The 20,149-nt window shown below is 44.6% G+C and overlaps 1 protein-coding gene across 7 annotated transcripts in view; it reads right to left on the reverse strand.

The window, feature by feature from the left end:
• Positions 1 to 20,149, reverse strand: part of C5H8orf48 (chromosome 5 C8orf48 homolog) — a 72,192-nt gene that overhangs the window by 7,622 nt on the left and 44,421 nt on the right. For all 7 annotated transcript variants that reach the window (XM_033947239.1, XM_033947234.1, XM_033947236.1 and 4 more), the window contains one exon: positions 8,044 to 8,276. In XM_033947239.1, the coding sequence (XP_033803130.1) occupies positions 8,044 to 8,276 (233 nt within the window). The remainder of the gene's footprint in view (positions 1 to 8,043; positions 8,277 to 20,149) is intronic.

The raw sequence follows: 20,149 nt of genomic DNA on the forward strand, positions 1-20,149 counted from the left end.
GCTTTCGTCAAAGGTAGGCGCTGGAAATGTAGGTCAGGGTTTTAAAGGCCTACATTTTCAGCGCCTCCTTTTGATGAGAATCACATCTATGGAGATGCCTTAGAATGCCTAAGGTTGTTTCTGGCGTTAACCAGGCCTACTTTGACCGTACGCATCCTAAGGCAACTCCTTAGACGCGATGCAGGTGCTGTTATTTTTAGGTGCCAACAGGCACCTACATTTTTAAAAACACTTTTTAAGTTGCTTTACCAATTAAGCTGGGCGCCTAACTTAAGGCGCTGTTTATAGAATATGGGCCTAATTATCTGTCCCCAAAAGGAACCCGTCATTCCTTACTCAGAGGTGCTGCAGACTGGGTCTGCCACAGATCTTGCTGGTGCTTAGTATCTGAGAAATGCAGATGGGATTCCATTTTATTTCTTCCATTTTCCAAACCTTTCTCCCAAGGGAGCTCAGAACGATTTACATGAATTTATTCAGGTCCTCAAGCATTTTTCGCTGTCTCTCCTGGTGGGCTCACCGTCTGTCTCATGTACCTGGGCCAATGTGGGGATTAAGTGACTTTCCCAGGGTCACAAGGAGCATCGAGGGTTTGAACCCACAAGCTCAGGGAGCTGAGGCTGTAGCTTTAACCAGTGCACCACTCTCCCCCCCTCCCCAATCCACTTTATCCTTTAAACTTTTGTTCATAGCCAACAAGTTTTTCCAAACTGTTCAAGTGCATATGTCACTTAGCTACAGGATGGATCCTTAGAAGACAGAACAGCAAAAGCAGCTTTTAGGGAAGCTGTGGATAGTGAGAAAGCTTCAACCCGATTTATTCAAAGCGATGAACAGAAACCAAAGCTTTAATTTTTGAATTTTAAACTAAAGTGATTTTAATTTTTGGACCAGCACGGACCATCTGTTCACTGATTTTGTTGAAGAAATTACAATGATTTGGCTTTTCATTTCCTTTCGATGTAGCTACAATCAGTATACAAAATCATTTGGACTCTTAGAAGAAACTCAACAAGATAAACCCCAGGTTAAAGGTTACAGAAGTGGCCAAAAAATGAAGCTTCAATGTTTACCTGCAACCAATTTTAATTTAGGTTTGATAAGGAAAACCGGTAACTTCTTCGGTTAATGAAACATGTCTGTGTATTTTAGAATGCATTGTAAGCTGATTTTGCTTTATATCTTGATGTATTTTTGTTCGATTGTTTTTAAGTACAGAAAAATCAACTAGTTTCATAAGTTAGACATCAACTGACACTGATTGCCCAGAGTTTTGGAAAGCTATCATATCGATCCCTTTAACAGAAACATTAACCTTTCAAAGCCATAAATCCCTCAAACTTTACACTACCAAACCAAATCCCTTTCTTTTCAGAACCTTTGCTTCTGCTGTCCTGATAGCCAACAAGTCGGTTACTGGAACTTCATTGTAACAAAATTATATAGTAGATGACAGCAGAGAAAGACATCAGGTCCATTAAGTCTGCCCAGTAAGATACTCATAGCATATGGTATGATATGATATTACATAAGCATACAGTGTTCCCCTGCGAATTCGTGGTTCGCGAATCTCAGACTCACTCATTCGCAGTCTGTACCGACCGCCTCTTCCTGTAGTAAAGTCGAGCCACACCAATCAGGAGCTGCGTGTCAAAGCAGCTTCTGATTGGTTTAGCCCGACTTTATTACAGGAAGAGGCGGTCGGAGCAGACCGCGAGTGATTTTCTTCACCTGCCGGCACTCCAGCTGCCCTCTCCTGCCTCTGCAGCTGCCATCTCCTGCCTTTTTACAGGCGAGAAACCACATTCACAGTTTTTTGAAATTCGTGGGGGTTAATTTGGGGGGAGTACTGTACTCGATCTTGATTTGTCCTTGCCATTTTTGGGGCACAGACCATAGAAAGTCTCCCCTGCCCTGGCTTTGCTTCTCAACTGCTGGAGTTCCCATCTAATCACCACTAAACTTGATCGGTTTCATTCTTTCCCTACAGGATTCCTTTGTGTTCATCCCAAGCATTTTTTAATTCTGTTACTATTTTCATCTCCACCACCTCCCGCAGGATAGCATTCCATGTACTTGAGAGAGTCCAGAGAAGAGCAACTAAGCTAATAAAGGGTATGGGGGACCTCTCATATAATGACAGACTGAAGAAGCTGGGGCTTTTCTCCCTGGAAAAGCGGAGATTTAGAGGAGACATGATAGAAACCTTCAAGATCATGAAGGGAATAGAAAGAGTAGACAGGGACAGATTTTTCAAATTATGGGGAACCACAAGTACAAGGGGCACTCAGAGAAATTGAAAGGGGAAAGGTTTAGAACAAACGCCAGGAAGTTCTTTTTCACTCAGAGGGTGGTGGATACATGGAACGCACTACCGGAGGATGTGATAAGCAGAAGCACGCTACAGAGCTTCAAACAGGGTCTGGACAGGTACCTGGAGGACAAAGGGATTGAGGGGTACAGATAGGAGTAGAGGTAGGTAATAGTTAGAGGATTAGAGGCAGTTACAAAATTAGTCAGGGACACTGTTCAGGCAATAAGGCCTGATGGGCCGCCGCGGGAGCGGACCGCTGAGCAGGATGGACCTCTGGTCTGCCTCAGCGGAGGCAACTTCTTATGTTCTTATGTATCTACCACCCTAATGTTATTCCTGAGTCAGCCCCCTGAAATCTAAATTCATGACCTCTACTTCTACTGCCTTCCTGTCCCTGGAAAAGCTTTGAATGTCTATATCATATCACCCCTCTCTCTCCTTTCCTCCAGATAACACATCTTCAGGTCATCAAGTCTCTCCTCATACCTCTTGTGGCGTAAACCTCATCCTATTTTCTCTGAACTCCTTAGCAAGATAAGGCCTCCAAAGCTGAACACAATACTCCAATTGGGGCCTCACCAATGATTTGGACAGGGGCAAACACCTCCTTTATTCTCCAAGGTCCCTCTCCTGAGCTATGCTCATTAGTCTCTCACCTCCTATCTTGTACACCTCCTTTGTATTTCTGCACACCAAGTGTACCACTCTGATCTTCTTCACAACAAATTTTTAATTGCCAGACCTTTGACCAATCTACTAAATTTTGGATGTCTCTTCTCATGGTTTCTACTCTATTAGCTATCCTTGTGTCATCCACAAAAAGGCAAACATTTTCTTGTAACCCTTCAGCAATGTCTCTCACAAATACATTATGCAGAATTGGTCCCAGTACTGAACCCAGAATTATTCCACTATTCCCCTTCCTTTCCTCCAAGTGAATTCCCTATATTACCATCCTCTGTTGCCTATCGGGTAATTCCATAGCAACAGGTCCAGTTTCAAGGAGGGTCCCCATGCAACATCTCCATGGACACTAAAACATGTCCAAATACACTTCTCCCTCCGTATCCACAGGGGTTAGGAGCAGAGCTGGCCCGCAAATATTTAAAAAACTGCAAATAATATTCGGGCCGGCTCTGACCCACCCTCCGCTTCCCTCCGGCATCCCTTAAGCCTCACCTGGTGGTCTAGTGGGTTTTCGGGGCAGGAGCGATCTTCCTACGCTCCTGCCCCGTGCAGATCACTCATAGGAAATGGCTGCCGTGAGCTCCCGTCATAGCCCAAAAAATGAAAATGGATCTAAAAAAAAAAAAAAACCGAATCCGCAGATGCTGAAACCGTGGATTCGGAAGGAAAAGTGTAAAGGAGCCCCTAACTCTGAACCTAGTTGACACCATACCCCAAAACTTTGGATATCTTCATTAAAGGTCCCAATCAATTTCAGAGATGGTCGACTGGCGAGCTCTGAATCACTGACATGGAACGACCCTATCAGTCAACCAGTTTCCAATCCAGTTCTCCACTTTGGGTCCTAAGTTCAGTCCTCAGGAGTCTTCTGTGAGGAACCATATCAAAGGCTTTGCTGAAATTCAAGTAGATTACATCTAGCGAATGTCCTTTATCCAGTTCTTTGGTCACCCAGTCAAAGAAATTAATCAGATTCGTTTGGCAGGATTTTCCTTTGGGAAAACCATGTTGCCTCAGATCCTGCAACCTTCTGGATTTCAGAAAGTCAACCATCTTTTCCTTCAGCAGTAACTCCTTTTTTTTAATCTACTACTGATATGACATGCTGATGCATTTTCCTCAAATTGACCTTACCCTAGGAAAAACAACAGCAGCACATCTGGACAATGAAATTTAGTGTGTATGTAATCAATTCATGGATTCACATCTAAAATTTCTTAGCAATTGATAAAACAGTATGGTGGCCAATTGTACGAGATAAAGGTCAACAAACAAAAAAATATATATACGATACCTTAATAACTGATGAATTAAGAATCTTTGCTGATGTTATGATTTTATACTGTAGACCAGGGATCTCAAAGTCCCTCCTTGAGGGCCGCAATCCAGTCGGGTTTTCAGGATTTCCCCAATGAATATGCATTGAAAGCAGTGCATGCACATAGATCTCATGCATATTCATTGAGGAAATTCTGAAAACCTGACTGGATTGCGGCCCTCAAGGAGGGACTTTGAGACCCCTGCTGTAGACCTTCTTAGGCGGTTGTTGTAAAGGTGGTTTAGAAGTTTGCTTCTGTCTTTCTACCCCCTAAACACTGCTCCTATCCCTCTTCTACTACTAATCATTTCTATAGTGTTACTAGAAATACACAGCACTGTACACATTGCAAGCAGATAGTTAAGCTAATTTTCTTGTACCTGAGGTAATGAAGGGTTAACTGACTTGCCCAGGGTCACAAGAAGCTTTGGTGGGAATTGAACCCACTAACCATAAGCATTAGGTTACTCCTACACTCCAAAATGTCTTATCTACCCCATTATACACCTCAGCAAAGGAAACAAGCTGCTTCTCATTCAACTCGATCTCTCTGCAGCATTCGACCTAGTTGACCATCACACACTACTCCAGATAGTAGACGCAATAGGAATTTCAGGTAATGTTCACAAATGGTTCCAAAGCTTCCTCAAAACACGAACATACAAAGTCAAATCAAAAGAGCACATATCCGACCCATGGTCAAACCCATGTGGAGTACCACAAGGATCACCATTATCACCCATATTATTCAACCTCTTCATAGCATCCCTAGGCATAACCCTAGACGCCCTAAACACAGTATCATTCAGCTACGCAGATGATATAACTATCCTCCTCCCCTTTAATATTCAAGACCCCTTATCCACAAACTACCTGAAAATGATAATGGAAACGGTAGAAAAATGGATGTCAAGTCATAAACTAAAACTGAACTCGGAAAAAACTAAATTCCTACTACTGGAAAGGGAAAAAAAACCATCTCTCACAGAACTAGAAGTAAACACAATCAAGTACCCAATGCAAAGCACACTCAAAATCCTGGGAATCCTACTAGACAGAAATTGCACAATGCAGTCTCAAATCCACAAAATCATCCAAAGAGCATTCTTCACAATACGTAACCTAAGAAAAATAAGAAAATTCTTCAACAAAGATCAATACAAGATATTAGTACAATCCCTAGTACTGAGTATTGTAGATTACTGTAACAGCCTATACCTATCATGCCCAAATTACATGATAAAACAATTACAGACAGTTCAGAACACAGCCCTCAGAATCATCTACTCACTAGGCAAATACGACCACATCACCAAAGCATACTTAGACTCACACTGGCTACCAATAAAAGCAAGATCTCAGTTCAAATTCTACTGTCTACTATACAAGGTAATACATGGAACAGCACCCAGCTACCTAAACAACAGACTACACCGTAACCTCTCACACAGATCAAGGAGAACCCAGAGCCTATTCACTCACCCCCCTCTCAAAGGAACACGACGAAAGAAACTATACGACAGCCTTTTAGCGACACAGGCAGCAAAGATCGATACTACCATCACCAATCTACTGACCAAATCAATAGACATTAAAGCATTCCGAAAAGAAATCAAAACTCATCTCTTCAAAAAACACTTCCCATCATCATAACCTCACAAAAGTTTAAGATAATGCTCTCATGACTACCCAAACACCACCACCAGCAACACCCGAATCCGAACAGTATTATCTCTACTCGTCTAAACAACAGAATCCGGACAATATTATCTCTATTCGTCTAAATAACCTATCACTATCTACTATCTACTACCAATTTATCCTGGAAAAGTCCAGAACAACAATTGTAACTTAACGCATTCTTGTTTATATGTACTGTAATGCTACTGGAAATGTCCAGTCTTCTAACTTGTAATCCGCTTAGAACCGCAAGGCACAAGCGGAATAGAAATCACTTATGTAATGTAATGTAATGTAATATATTTCTTACGCAAAATCTCTCAAGTTGGTTCCCCTCCCCCCTCAGATTTATGTCTACAATTAAGCAAATTACCACAAAAATATGTTGTCTAAGGGACAGTTATTCACATTAATGCCCTCGTTTTAGAAGCACCCTCATGTATAAATGTCAGCTTTTACCCCAATTACTGCTAGGGGTAACCTTGCCACTAAGGTAATATCATAAGATTACCGATAGGGTCATGGCAGCCACCTTGGGACCCAGGGCCATCAGAGCAGGAGCAAGTGGGCTTAGCACCTTCTTCTGCTATATACCAGGGACCCCCAATATGGCAAGGGATAGGGAAACGAAGGCAACTAGGTGTGCGGGGAAGTAGGTGACCCGTCATTCGCGCGCCGGCTTAAAACACTTAGCGCTCCCGCCCCGGAAACAAGAGGACGCCAAAAATAAGTGCTCCATGTTGGAACCCTTGAAAAAGCCAGTTTTTCCCGTCGGGCACACAATTGTTGGGGCAAGCTATAAAGAATAAAGGATAAGTAATTCAAGTATCATGAGTTGATGGTTTATTCTTGAATCTTAAGAATAATTTTTTCATATTTATGAACCAAGAAATATTAAGACTGATAATTTAACCCTAACAAGTGAGAGTCTTTGTGCATTGGGGACCCCCCCCCCCTCCCACTACACTAAAAACTTGTGAATACCCAAAAAACTAAGGAAAACGGCAGTTTTCAATGTATTGGGGGGTTTACTCCCCTAATGGAAGCACAAACACTTGTAAGTTTACGGGGGGGGGGGTTCTACCCCCCACCCCTCCTCACAGCGCTAACAGGAATATTGTGTTCAGTTTTGGAGACCGTATCTGGCGAAAGACGTAAGAAGACTTGAGGCTGTCCAGAGGAGTGTGACGAAAATGATAGGAGGCTTGCGCCAGAAGACGTATGAGGAGAGACTGGAAGCCCTGAATATGTATACCCTAGAGGAAAGGAGAGACAGGGGAGATATGATTCAGACGTTCAAATACTTAAAGGGTATTAACGAAGAACAAAATCTTTTCCAGAGAAAGGAAAATGGTAAAACCAGAGGACATAATTTGAGGTTGAGGGGTGGTAGATTCAGGGGCAATGTTAGGAAATTCTACTTTACGGAGAGGGTGGTGGATGCCTGGAATGCGCTCCCGAGAGAGGTGGTGGAGAGGAAAACTGTGACTGAGTTCAAAGAAGCGTGGGATGAACACAGAAGATTTAGAATCAGAAAATAATATTAAATATTGAACTAGGCCAGTTACTGGGCAGACTTGCACGGTCTGTGTCTGTGTATGGCCGTTTGGTGGAGGATGGGCAGGGGAGGGCTTAAATGGCTGGGAGGGTATGGATGGACTGGAGTGGGTCTTGGCGGAGATTTTGGCAGTTGGAACCCAAGCACAGTACCAGGTAAAGCTTTGGATTCTTGCCCAGAAATAGCTAAGAAGAAAAAATTTAAAAATTTAAATTGAATCAGGTTGGGCAGACTGGATGGACCATTCGGGTCTTTATCTGCCGTCATCTACTATGTTACTATGTTTTAAGCCGGCGCACATCAGCACTGTGCGGGATTGTCAGCGCACTTTTGTTACAGTACCGGGGAACTACCTGGAGGAATTGGATATGTTCGGGGAAGGGGGAAGTTGGAACAGGATGTGACCATGAGAAACAAGGAGTGGGTATCATAGGGAATGTGTAATAGAAGGGACATTTCTGCCTCTGTGAAATGTTCTGAGTCTACCTGTTTCATAGTCTCTTGAATATTCTTCAGCTGAACTCTGCTCATCAGCTGAGCAGGAACTGCTCCCTTCAGCTCGCCTGCCATGGGTTTATTTGAAGGAACTCCAATGTGCAGGATCTTCTGATGGATGCCTTTGCGTTGATGTGGGTTCAGTGGGTGACTGATTTGGTTTATCTTCATGGAGCAAAAGGTCTGTAAAGCATCCAGTACGTCTCCTGCTTCCTCCGTGGCTCCTGTCAACAATATGTCCAGTTAACACCACAACCCATTATCAAACTGGTAAACATTACACCCCGTCTGCTTTCAAAAGTGGTAGGATTGTCCACTATAACAATGATTTTGCGTTACACAAGCATATCTATCTAGAAATACATATATTCTCACCAGTAGTATGGATGGCTCTACAATGTTTGTACACACAGATGGAGGCTGGGACCAAGAAGTGACTCAGAGGAGGAGCGGAGGCCGGTTTGGGCAGTAGGTTGGAGATGCTGCATGTGCCAGCAAAGAGTTAAAGAGGTACGGGGGAAGGGATGAGGTGTGATGAGGGAGAGCGGGGAAGGAGCAGGGGGGGGGTGCCACCCTCTCAGGCACCTCCTACTCCCATTATGCCACTGCGGGCTGCTGCTTAAAATTGACATAGTCTGTTAAGTTGAGCCGACCAAAGAAAAAACAGATATTCAAATTTGTAGGTTTTAAGATTTTTGTTGCTTCCCTCTGCTCCCAGCTAACAAAAGGTCCAACTGTCCCTACCAATGTTCCCTCTAAGGTACAGCAAGCACAACCACACACTGTTCTTCATGTGGCCCTGCATCATTCCTGAATCTGTGTAGGAGTCTATGCCACTGGAAATACTGCTCAGTGAAATCAAATGAAGCCACAGCCATGTTCTTAAGTACGAGTCATACTTAAGTCGGGCGTCTGTAACTCAGGGACTGCCTGTACTTGACTCACATAAGAGTTGCCATACTGGGATAGAGCGAAGTATCGTCTTTCCAACAGTGGCCAACCCAGGTCACAACTACCTGGCAAGATCCCAAGGAGTAGCAACATTCCAGAGCTCATATTCTGATGTCATAATGCCTCATTCCACCAATGCCTAAGAGCCAACTTCATCAGCGTTCTTAAGTATGAGTCGTACTTAAGTTGGACATCTGTAACTCAGGGACTGCCTGTACTTGACTCACATAAAAGTTGCCATACCGGGACAGACCGAAGGTCCATCAAGTCCAGTATCCTGTTTCCAACAGTGGCCAACCCAGGTCCCATGTACGTAGCTAGATCCAAAATAGTAAAACAGATTTTATGCTGCTTATCCTAGGAATAAGCAGTGGATTTCCCCAATCCATCTCAATAATAGCCTATGGACTTTTCTTTTAGGAAATTAGCCAAACCTTTTTTAAACCCTGCTAAGCTAAATATTTTTTCTGGTCTGTTTTAAAAGGTCAGAGAAAAACCCTAAGGCAGAGATGGAACAAGCAACAAGCATAGAGACTCTGTAGGTTGTGACAGCTCTCAGCAAATCTTTACAAAAATTATCAAGTTCTCAGTGTCACGTAGGTCCTTCCTCCAGAAGTCGTGTCTAACTATTCACCCTCCAGTTTTCAATAACACCTTAACCTCATGCAATCAAAAAAAAAAAAAAAGTCTGTTGTACTTCTTAGTGCAGAGAACAGAACAGTACACCTACAAAGCAATTTTAAGCAGTAATCCCCGAAGGAAGAGAGAATTTACTGACAGTTATGCTGCTGTCTGAAGGAGTTTAACTCAGATAGACCTCTCTGGCTGATGACAAAATCCCTTTTCCAGTGGGGATTATTGCTATTACCAGCAAAATTGTACTCATCTGAGAAGTTGTCATTACTTTCTTTATAGGTGACAGGAACATTCTGAGTAGTTCATGGCTTCCAGATCCATGCACCAGTCAGGCTTCCTACTATTCCAGTTAAGAAAAAATTGCCACATGAACTAAGGTATGTCAATTCCACATATACTTCTCCGTATTTGCTGTGATAGGGGATTAACAGAACCGCAAATACAGAAAAACCGTGAATAACTTTTTCATATGTTATTCGCTGTTTTCTATTAAAAACCATCGTGAATATGGTGAAACCGCAAATAACATGGTGGGAGACCCGGCCTGTTCCTGAAGGGGAGGCAAAACTGTGAAGAAAGTGCTGGGAATCAGCGATTTTCTCTGTAAACGCTGGGAATCAGCAATTTCCCTATGCAAGCTGATGTAATTTGGGGGGAGGAGCCAGCAAGCTAAAAACTGAATAATCGAAACCGCGAATGCTGAAACCGCGAATACGGAGGGAGAAGTGTACTCAGGACATCAGATTTTCCAAAATGAGAGAGCAAATGAAAAATTAACTCTGTCTTGAAAAGTGCAAATACATTATTTATTTATTTAAAAAATTTCTATTTCGCCTATCAACTAGGCAGATTACAAATTCTCATAAGTCTCATATTTTAACTATTCTCAGCAGATTAATAATAATTCATAATTTCCCAGCTTACTTCCCTTATAGCTGTCATTCCTGCCTGCATTCTCTCCAATCCCTCTCCCCATCTCTCAAATCTTCATTCACATCTCAGTGCGCAGGAGGCTAGTACTGGCTGGAAATGCCTAATTTATATTGAGGGGGGGAGACATAATCAGCAGTTTCCCAGAGCGCAGTCTTATCTCAAAGAGAACTCGCAAAAGGAAGAGGCTTTTAAAAATGAATATTCCAAACCAGCAATGGGACCCACAAAAAATAAAAATTCAAATAAAAACATACAAAAACACAAACTCAGTAGAAAATAAATTCAACAGGAAGAATGACCATAGGAAAGAAATACATCAAAACAGTAAATCCTTATTAATAGCAGGTTTTCAGTAGAACATAATCTTAATGGTCCATTCAGTGCATTCCACAGAAATAGCCGATATCCAGGTCTTTTTATAGTGCACATTCCGGACACATTCAAGTGACAGTTTCATTGCAGATTGCGAACGCAAACTACGGATTGGAACATATTTTTTCAAGGCCTTAATCAGGTACTGTGGTGCTTCCCCATAAAGTGCACGATCTTATACTCAATGCGGTATTCAATAGGCAACCAGTGCAGTTGTTTAAGTACTGGAGAAATGTGATCATAATGAGACACCCCTGTGATCATCCTTGCATTTTGCACAACCTGCAAGGCTTGTATCCTTGATTATGAAAATTGTAAGGTCAATTTTCAGCTGACACAGTCAGAAGCTTAAATTAAACACCATGTCAACATTTAACTTATATCGTATAGACAGCAGTGCAAAACAAGCATATTGGGCATTGGCCAAACTGGCAATATCCATTTACTTTAATCCTATCTGAATAATTTTTAGGGCTGCCCTCGCCTCACCTATAACCCAGCTTACCTATAGCTCACCTGCCCGCCCTCTTCACCCTACCCACAGGCCCTGCTCTACACCTTGAGTTCTCAAGCAAGGTCCTTGGCATCACTATCGACTCCTCCCTTTCCCTGGCAAAATCTTGTTTTTTCAGCCTCCACATGCTGAGGAAAGTTAGATCCTATTTTCACCAAAAGCATTTCACCGTCCTTGTACAATCCATCATCCTATCCAAACTCGATTATTGTAACGCCATCTACTTAGGCCTAACGAAAAAAAGTCTTCGCAGACTCCAGCTTATCCAGAACACTGCGGCTAAGCTGATTTTTGCTAAACGCAAATATGACCACGTCTCCCCTCTTCTTACCAATCTTCACTGGCTCCCAGTACTTTCCAGAATTCATTTCAAATGCTCCTGCCTGGCTTTCAAGATCATTCAAGGCATCCTTCCGCCCCTAATCCCTCTATCCTTCCTCGCCCCGACACCAACTACCACCAGATCTGCCCATAGACATAAACTATCCTTCCCCTCTCTACACGGCATCCTCCACGCAGGTAAACTGGGTAGATCCCTCCTCTCCAAAATCACCGGCCTCTGGAACGATCTCACTGTCCCGCTGCGGAACCTGGACTCCCTCCAACTATTCCGAAAACAACTGAAAACCTGGCTTTTCTCTAGCATATAATAATCTCTTCTCCTGATTACATCCCCTCTTTTTATGCTTTGTAAACTCTTTCTCTTCTCTCTTCCCATATTTTTTAAACTCTGTAAATCGTGTCAAGCTCCACTTCAGTGGAGAAGATGCGGTATATAAACCTAAGGCTTAGTTTAGTTTAGTTTAGTTTAAACATCTGATAGTATAACTTTCCAAACACTATGAATAAGCCAATTATGCCTTCAGTGGCTACCGGCTTTGAACACTGACCCGTTTAAGTTCTAAGAAAATTTGACTTGACTGAAAGAATCTTGTTCTATCGCTTCTAATTAAGACTCCCTTTTACTAAATGCTCCAACGCCCACCGAAGAATTTAGCGCTCCGGGCCGCAGTAGAAACCTCTACCATGGCTTAGTAAAAGAGGGCCTAGTAACTGAATAAATATTTGACTTAACTGTATCCAGGACATCCTGTTTGTTTTGCCTGTTTAGATTGTAAGTAGAGAATGACACAGTGGTTGTTAGCCGCAGCTAGCCGCGGGTAACCCGCCAAAACGGTGACCAAAAATAAAAGGTCACCGCGAGATCGGGGACAAGGCCATTCACCGTCCCGTGGAGCGGTGAATGGTTAGCACGTGCGGTGAACGAGCGTTCGATCCGGCAGCTCCCTCTCTCCCGCCGGCCATGCATCTCCCTCCCTCCTTTTCTTGTTGAAACTGGCGATTTCTATAAGGCTATGAGCTGTATTACAGCCGGAGCCTTGAAGTTGCGTCATGTTGCCTGCTGGAAAAATCTCCTCTGACACAGCTTCCTGTTTCCGGTTGCATCGGAGGAGACTTTTCTAGCAGGTAACCCGATGCGACTTCAAGGCTTCGGCTGTAATACAGCGCATAGCCTTATACAAATTGCCAGTTTCGCCACAAGAGAAGGTAAGAGGGAGGGAAGGAGGGAGAGAAATGCACGGCTAGCCGGTGGGAGAGAGCTGCTGGACAGCGTGAAGGGTGCTGGGGGTGGGGGGATGGAGAGGAGAAGACGTGGAAGACGGTGACGGTGACGGGGCGGTGAAGGGGACGGCAGAGACGGGGACGGGGCGGTGAAGAGGATGGTGGTCCGGGGACAGGGCAGTGACGGGGACAGAATTTTTCCCTGTGTCATTCTCTAATTGTAAGCTCTTTAGAGCAGCGACTGTTTTCTTACTCTTTGTGACTCTGCGCGGCGCGGTATGCGTCTGGTAGCGCTATAGAAATAATTAATAGTAGTAGTACCACAAATTGCTAACAGCTACAGACAGATTTTGGCAGTGACAATCGTCACTAAATCAGTTTGAACTGGTTTAGCATTGAAGTAATTGACCGACTGATGGTTCACTGTGGGCTTTTCCATGCGTTTGTTGCAGCCTCCAACTCTGCTATTCAAATAAGCTCATTAATATTCAAATAAGCTCATTAATATTCAAATGAGATCATTAATATTCAAATGAGATCATTAATTTTAAAACGAGCACTCCGACCGATGCCCTAACATCACTTAGGGATGCACAAAAACTAGCACTGATGACCCAAAATGACAGAACATGAAGATCAGGGCCTTCGGCTCCTCCCAATGTATCCCAGGATGAATTGGGAAGGGGAAAGCCTGCCATTTTGAAGAGGTGGGCCTGCCGGCAACAGGAATTGGGCATCCTTCCTGCTGTCTTATGTATAAGGTATGGGGGCAGGGCGGGAACGAGGGAGTGGGGGCCTGGGTGGCCGAGGCAGGAGGGATTGGGCATCGCTCCTGCTGATGATCTTTGCTGGGGAGGGGGTTGGGAGTGTGTGTGTGGGGGGGGGGTGGTCTGTGTTTCTGAGGCAAGAGAAAGTGGGCATCCTTCCTGCCTATCTTTTTCTTTTGGGTTTGGAGGCTGTCTTCAGGGTGGGGGAGGCATCATCAGAGGGATCTGGACCAACTTTTTTTAAAAAATGGGGACAGATATTGTGTGTGTGTTACACATATACAATCCTCTGTGCCCATTAAAAAAAAAGAAAAAAAAAAAAGACTTCCTGCCTGCTTTGCGCATGTGTCAAAGTTGCTTTTCCAACGACTAATCGGATGGGATTAAGGCAGACCTCTGCAAAACTCATTTGCATGTGAAGTCATTTTAACATTGATTGCCGTTTGCAAATTGGACAATTTATCGGCCCTACGGGAAACCACAGGTTTTTAACGACGATTTTTGTGCATCTGGGCCTCAGTGCAGCTCTGAGTTTGTGTTAAATCACAGAGCTTCATTTTTATCCATCCCTAAGTTATGACTCACAACTCAGCAGGAATTACAGAGCTCTTTGAAGTAATTTGCCCAAACAGGAGGTGGTAGAACAAATTCAGAATAGACTGTTTTTTTTAGTTTATAGGTGAGAAATTAAAGAAGGCGTGGGGAAAGGTAACATTGCAGAAATAGAAACATAGAAAGATGACGGCAGAAAAGGGCTATAGCCCATCCAAGTCTGCCCACCCTACTGACCCACCCCCTTAGTCTATGCCTTAATAACCCAATTCCTTAACTCAACCTTCGTAGGGATCCGACATAGGCATCCCATTTGTTCTTAAACTCTGTCTTCTTTTCAGTGTTTGCAAAGGAGAAGCTACCATCGATAACTGCTTCAAGACCACAGGTAAGCTACTAAACCACTTAAATCTGTCCTTTTTACATGTTTTGATTTTCTAGTCTCCGCATAGCCAAATATTCTGTTGCATAAAAGGGTTCTCATTAGCATCCCTTGAGCAAAGGGAGGCCCAGAGCTGGCCAGAGCGGGACACAAAGGCTAGGCCTCAGGGAAGGTGGAGCAGAACTAGAGGGGTGAGAAAGGGAAGGTGGCAACCACTAGTATTTGCAGTGCTTTCTAATGAATTCTGTGGCTCAAACTATAGAGGAAACAGCACTGGGGGGCAGATTATCAAAACTAAAATGTGTCTTTAATGTGCTCCCTAAACCGGTTCCAGATGCTTTAGCATACATGTATTTTAGAGGCGGATTATTAAAATGGTTTACCGTGATTTTTTTCTGAGTTTTCTAGCAGTCTCCGATACCGCCATGCAAATGTAGTACAATTAGGTCATTAATATTAAAATGAGCACTCCGAGCAATTCTCTATAATCGCCGAGTGATTCCCTAACCTTGTTGTGCCACATTTGCGGGCAAAATTTGCTGATAGGTCTGAGCTGTTGGTGCCTTACTTTCTTTTTTTTTTTTAATACAGTGGTACCTCGGTTTATGAGTGCACCGGTTTGTGAACTCTCAGGCCTTGAGCATGCGTGCATGCTCAAGGCCCGGCACAGGAAACAGATTTTTGGGCACAGGACATGCTGATGCCGGCGATGCCGATGCGGAGGCTACACTGGAAGTAAGAAGAGGGTTCGGGTGGGTTGGGGGATCTCAGGTGGCGGTGGGGGGGGGTGCCGGTGGCAGCGGGGGGGTGCCGGATCGCGAGGGGGAGGGTGCCTGTTCGCGGGGGGGGGGCCTTCGGGGGGAGCAATGCCGGTTCTCGTGGGGGAGGGAGCAGCGCTGCTGGCCTCGGGGGGGGAAAGGTTTGGGGTGGGAACATATCAAAGCAAGTTTCCCTTACTTCCTATGGGGAAACTTGCTTTGATATACGAGCATTTTGGATTACAAGCATGCTCCTGGAACGGATTATGCTCGTAATCCAAGGTACCACTGTATTTGTTTCCAATGCTTTTCTCACTTTTCGTATTCCTCTTGTATTGAGTCCGTTACTTTGTTGATTGTACTTGCTTACTTTCTGATCAGTGTCCGAGCGCTGATTGGCTCAGGCACTGACAGGAAAGTAAAGCTTGACAGCTCAGACCTGTCAGAAAATTTTGCCACTGACAAGCAACACCCCAACACCACCACCCCCCCTCCTGCTGCCAAGCAATACCCCCCGGCACCCCCCCATGCAGCGAGAGAGATGCGCACTCCCTCCTGCCGCCACACAACCCTCCCCGACACCCTCCCATGCCTCCAATGACCCCTGCCCCTCCCCTTACCTTGTTTACGAGGGATGCCTACTCCATCCATCCAGCAAACCCGCCTCTTCAAAATGGAGCGCCTTCCCCTCCCCCGGTTCAACAGCACCTCTTCCCTGCTCCCCCGGCCCAGCAGCACCTCTTCCCTGCTCCCCTGGTCCCTCTTCCCTGTTCCCCCTGTTCAGCAGCACCTCTTTCGTACTCCCCCTGCCCCTCTTCTCTGCTCCCCCTGTTCAGCAGCACCTCTTCCCAGCTCCCCTGGCACAGCAGCACCCCTTCCCTGCTCCCCCTGTCCCTCTTCCCTGCTCCCCCCGGTCCAGCAGCATCTCTTTCCTGCTCCCCTGGTCCCTCTTCCCTGCTCCCCTGGTCTAGTAGCTCCTCTTCCCTGCTCCCTCCCTCACTGCCTTCCATACTTTGTCCCTCCCGCACCCTCCGAAGCCAACCTGCCTGCCAGTCATCCCCCTGTGCAGTAGAACCCTCTCCCCCCGCCACTATCGCCGCCATGCAGCCGACCCCACTGACCCTCCCACCATGAGATGACCATCCCCCACTGACCCTCCCACCGTGAGACGAACCACCATTGACCCTCCCACCGCGAGTCGCACAAACCTCCCAGCTCCAGCAGCAGCCGCATCACACTAAAGACGCTTCTGCGTGGCCTTCCCATGCTCTGATTTCCTCTGCCGGCGTCTCTGATGATGGAAATCAGAGCATGGGAAGGCCGCGAAGCAGTGTCTTTAGTGTGATGCAGCCGCTGCTGGAGCTGGGAGGTTTGTGCGTCTTGCGGTGGGAGAGTCAATGGGGGTTCGTGTGCGCTGGGAAAGAGAGTGAAGGGGCGATGACAGCAGCGAACTTACAGTGAGGGTCGGAGCCGGCAAGCCCGCTGCGAGAGAGAGAGAGAGAGATATGCATGGTAAGTGCGCATGCGCACTCTGCCGACCACGGAACTACAGATCAGGTAACACGGCAGTAAGAGTGCGCATGCGCGCTTAGCATTTTATTATAGTAGATAATTTAATTTTAAAAAACCTAATTAAAGCATAAGAAATATTTTTTCACACACAAAACCAATCCCTCTCCCCATCTTGGCATGTTTCGACATGTCTGCATCAGGAATTTATAACATACATTAAAATAAAAGCAGTATGTTCCTGTTGATACTGCAAATTGCTGAATTGTTAGAAAATGAGGACATACTCTTGTAAGAAGAACAATCTACACTCAGAAATGTTTTTCCAATAAAAAAATTAACTATGGTGATTTTAGAAGCCCTACTTCTGTTCAGGATGTCTGAAAATTGGCATTTAGACGTTCATATTGCATGGATATCCAAATTCCAAGTTTATAAACAGGATATAGACACTAACACTGCAGTATGTCCATATGGAAAGGAGGTGTAGTCTGTTCATACTTTAGACAGGGCCTGGAGGTCCTAAAATATGGATGTCCAACTCTGATTACAGAAGGGGAAGGGTTATCCAAGTCAAAAGGCTGGACATTCATGGTACTTGTCATGTCCACGTTACTGAAAAGTGCTCTGAATGGAAATAAAAGAAGTCACAGTAAGTATATTTCTGTCTGGGGAAAACAAGCAAAAAATTGACCCTTGATTCCACAGACAATGCAAATCCAGCGAAAACTAAAAACTCTGTGGAAATGGTGATGTTCAAGATGCAGGTTTTATTAAAAGATATACAATTTGATAATCCACATAAACTATATCAGGGACCTAAAACATAGAGAACTGTGGACCCAACACAGTCCACTTTTGAGAAATTTTCATTTGCACAGAGTTATAGCTTAGCATCGTTTCAGTTTTTAATCCACTCATATCAGGACTTTTAGGGCTCCCTGAGGAAGACAGCATTGTCGAAACGCGGACCGTGTTGGATCCACTGTTTTCAATGTTTTAGGTCCTAGATATATTTTATGTGGATTATCAAATTCTATATCTTTTAATAAAGCCTGCAACTTGAACATCACCATTTCCACAGAGTTTATATTTCTGCCTGGAGCACTCACAATTAAAAATAACAAAATTTAGAAAAAGCAGTAGTGGGATTTGAACCAGCAACCTCATGATCTCTGTTCTGTCTCTCTGCTGGCTGCTTTAATGATTAGACTATTCTTCCACATGGATTCCACTTTATAATGTGGAAATTGTGGATGTTCCTCTATTGCCATGTTCCTTGTTTTGCCCAGATCATATTTGGAATTTCACTTTTGCCCAAGAATCTCGGAGAGAGCGAGAACCAGAAGACCTTGAGCATGCGCAGATGCTCAAGGCCCAGGCAAGAGGCAGGAACTTCTTTTACCGGCACTGGCTGTGGGCTGTGTGCCGGTGCCAGATGGGGCAAGGCTGAATGTTGTTTGGGGTTCACGAGCGGGGGGGGGAACAATGCCGGTTCTCGGGGGGGGGGGGGGTGCTCGCAAATCGAGTCAACGCTCGGTTTGCGAGATAAGATTTGCGAGAATGTTTTGCTCGTCTTGCAAAACACTCGCAAACCGTGTTACTCGCAAACCGAGGTTTGACTGTACATGCGAGATGGATGTCCATTTGTGATGCACTGACTGGGACATTCACAATCTGAGTTGTACGTCCTTGCTAAAATGCCCTCCACACGATTCTGAAACAAATGCAGTCTGGGAAACTTATTAGTATAACAAAGGCAAAATTCCTGTGTGCGTTTCAGTCTTACCTTGTCAGGGGATAATCGGCTGAGAAACGACATCTTTATGGGAGTATGTTTCAAATGCTGTATGGAAAATTGTCTTTTTCTACATAAAAACACAATTTGACAATTGCCCCCAAGTAGAAACATAGAAACATAGAAAAAAAGCGGCAGAAAAGGGCTATAGCCCACCAAGTCTGCCCATTCCAAGTATCCCCCCCCCTGAATTTACTCCCTTAAAGATCCCACGTGAGTATCCCATTTTTTCTTAAAATCCATCACGCTGCTGGCCTTTATCACCTGGAGTGGGAGTCTGTTCCAATGATCCACCACTCTTTCGGTGAAGAAGTACTTCCTGGAGTCGCCATGAAACCTCCCTCCCCTGATTTTCAGCGGATGCCCTCTGGAGGTTGCGTCCCGTGATATACTTATACGTTTCAATCATATCTCCCCGGTCTCTTCTTTCCTCAAGTGAGTACAGCCGCAATTTCTTTAGTCTTTCTTCATACGTGAGATCCTTGAGCCCCATGACCATCCTGGTGGCCGTTCGCTGAACCGACTCGATCCTCAGCACGTCCTTTCGGTAGTGTGGTCTCCAAAACTGAACACAGTACTCTAAGTGAGGCCTCACCATGGCTCTGTACAACGGCATCATAACTTCAGGTCTCCTGCTGACGAAGCTTCTATGGATACACCCCATCATTTGTCTTGCCCTGGAAGAAGCCTTCTCCACTTGATTGGCAACCTGGTAAAAGAGGACACATGACTCTGCCCTGTTCCGCCCCCAGCCCCGATCTCACCAGCCGGGTTTTGAAAAGCTGTCCGGACGCCTGAACTTATCCTCAAAAACAGGACATGTCGGGAGAAATCCGGATGTCTGGTAACTCTACCCCCTTGTAAACGCAGGTGACTATACATCGTGTAACAGCTCGCTGCCTTTCAGTGCCATGAAAATGAGCCAGCAGGCACATAGGTAGTTTAAAACTCCCAGAAATATCTCATCCCTTCGAAAATTCACTTGCATTGCAAACACTACATGGAGCTTGAAAAGTACCACCCAAATATAGAAACTTCTGAATCACATAAGAGGAAATTATCAAGTCAAAGCTTGATCAATTTATTTAGTTCAACTGATATCACTGACCTGACCATTAACTCCATTTCTATTTAACTGGTGTCAGATTCATTCCACTCACATAGATTCATTCCTATTCCCACTTGAGCACTAATTCATTCTAATTGCTACCTCACTTAAACGTACAGACCTTATCAATTCCCAAGATACGAGAACAGCATATGCTATTTACACAGTTCAGAAATTCTGCAAGATAGAGGTCAAAGAGTCAACATTCAATCATCCGTCTGCCAGAAGGCAAAACCATCACCCTATTAGTGATT

This window comes from Geotrypetes seraphini, chromosome 5, assembly GCF_902459505.1.
Source record: "Geotrypetes seraphini chromosome 5, aGeoSer1.1, whole genome shotgun sequence".
Lineage (NCBI taxonomy): Eukaryota > Metazoa > Chordata > Amphibia > Gymnophiona > Dermophiidae > Geotrypetes > Geotrypetes seraphini.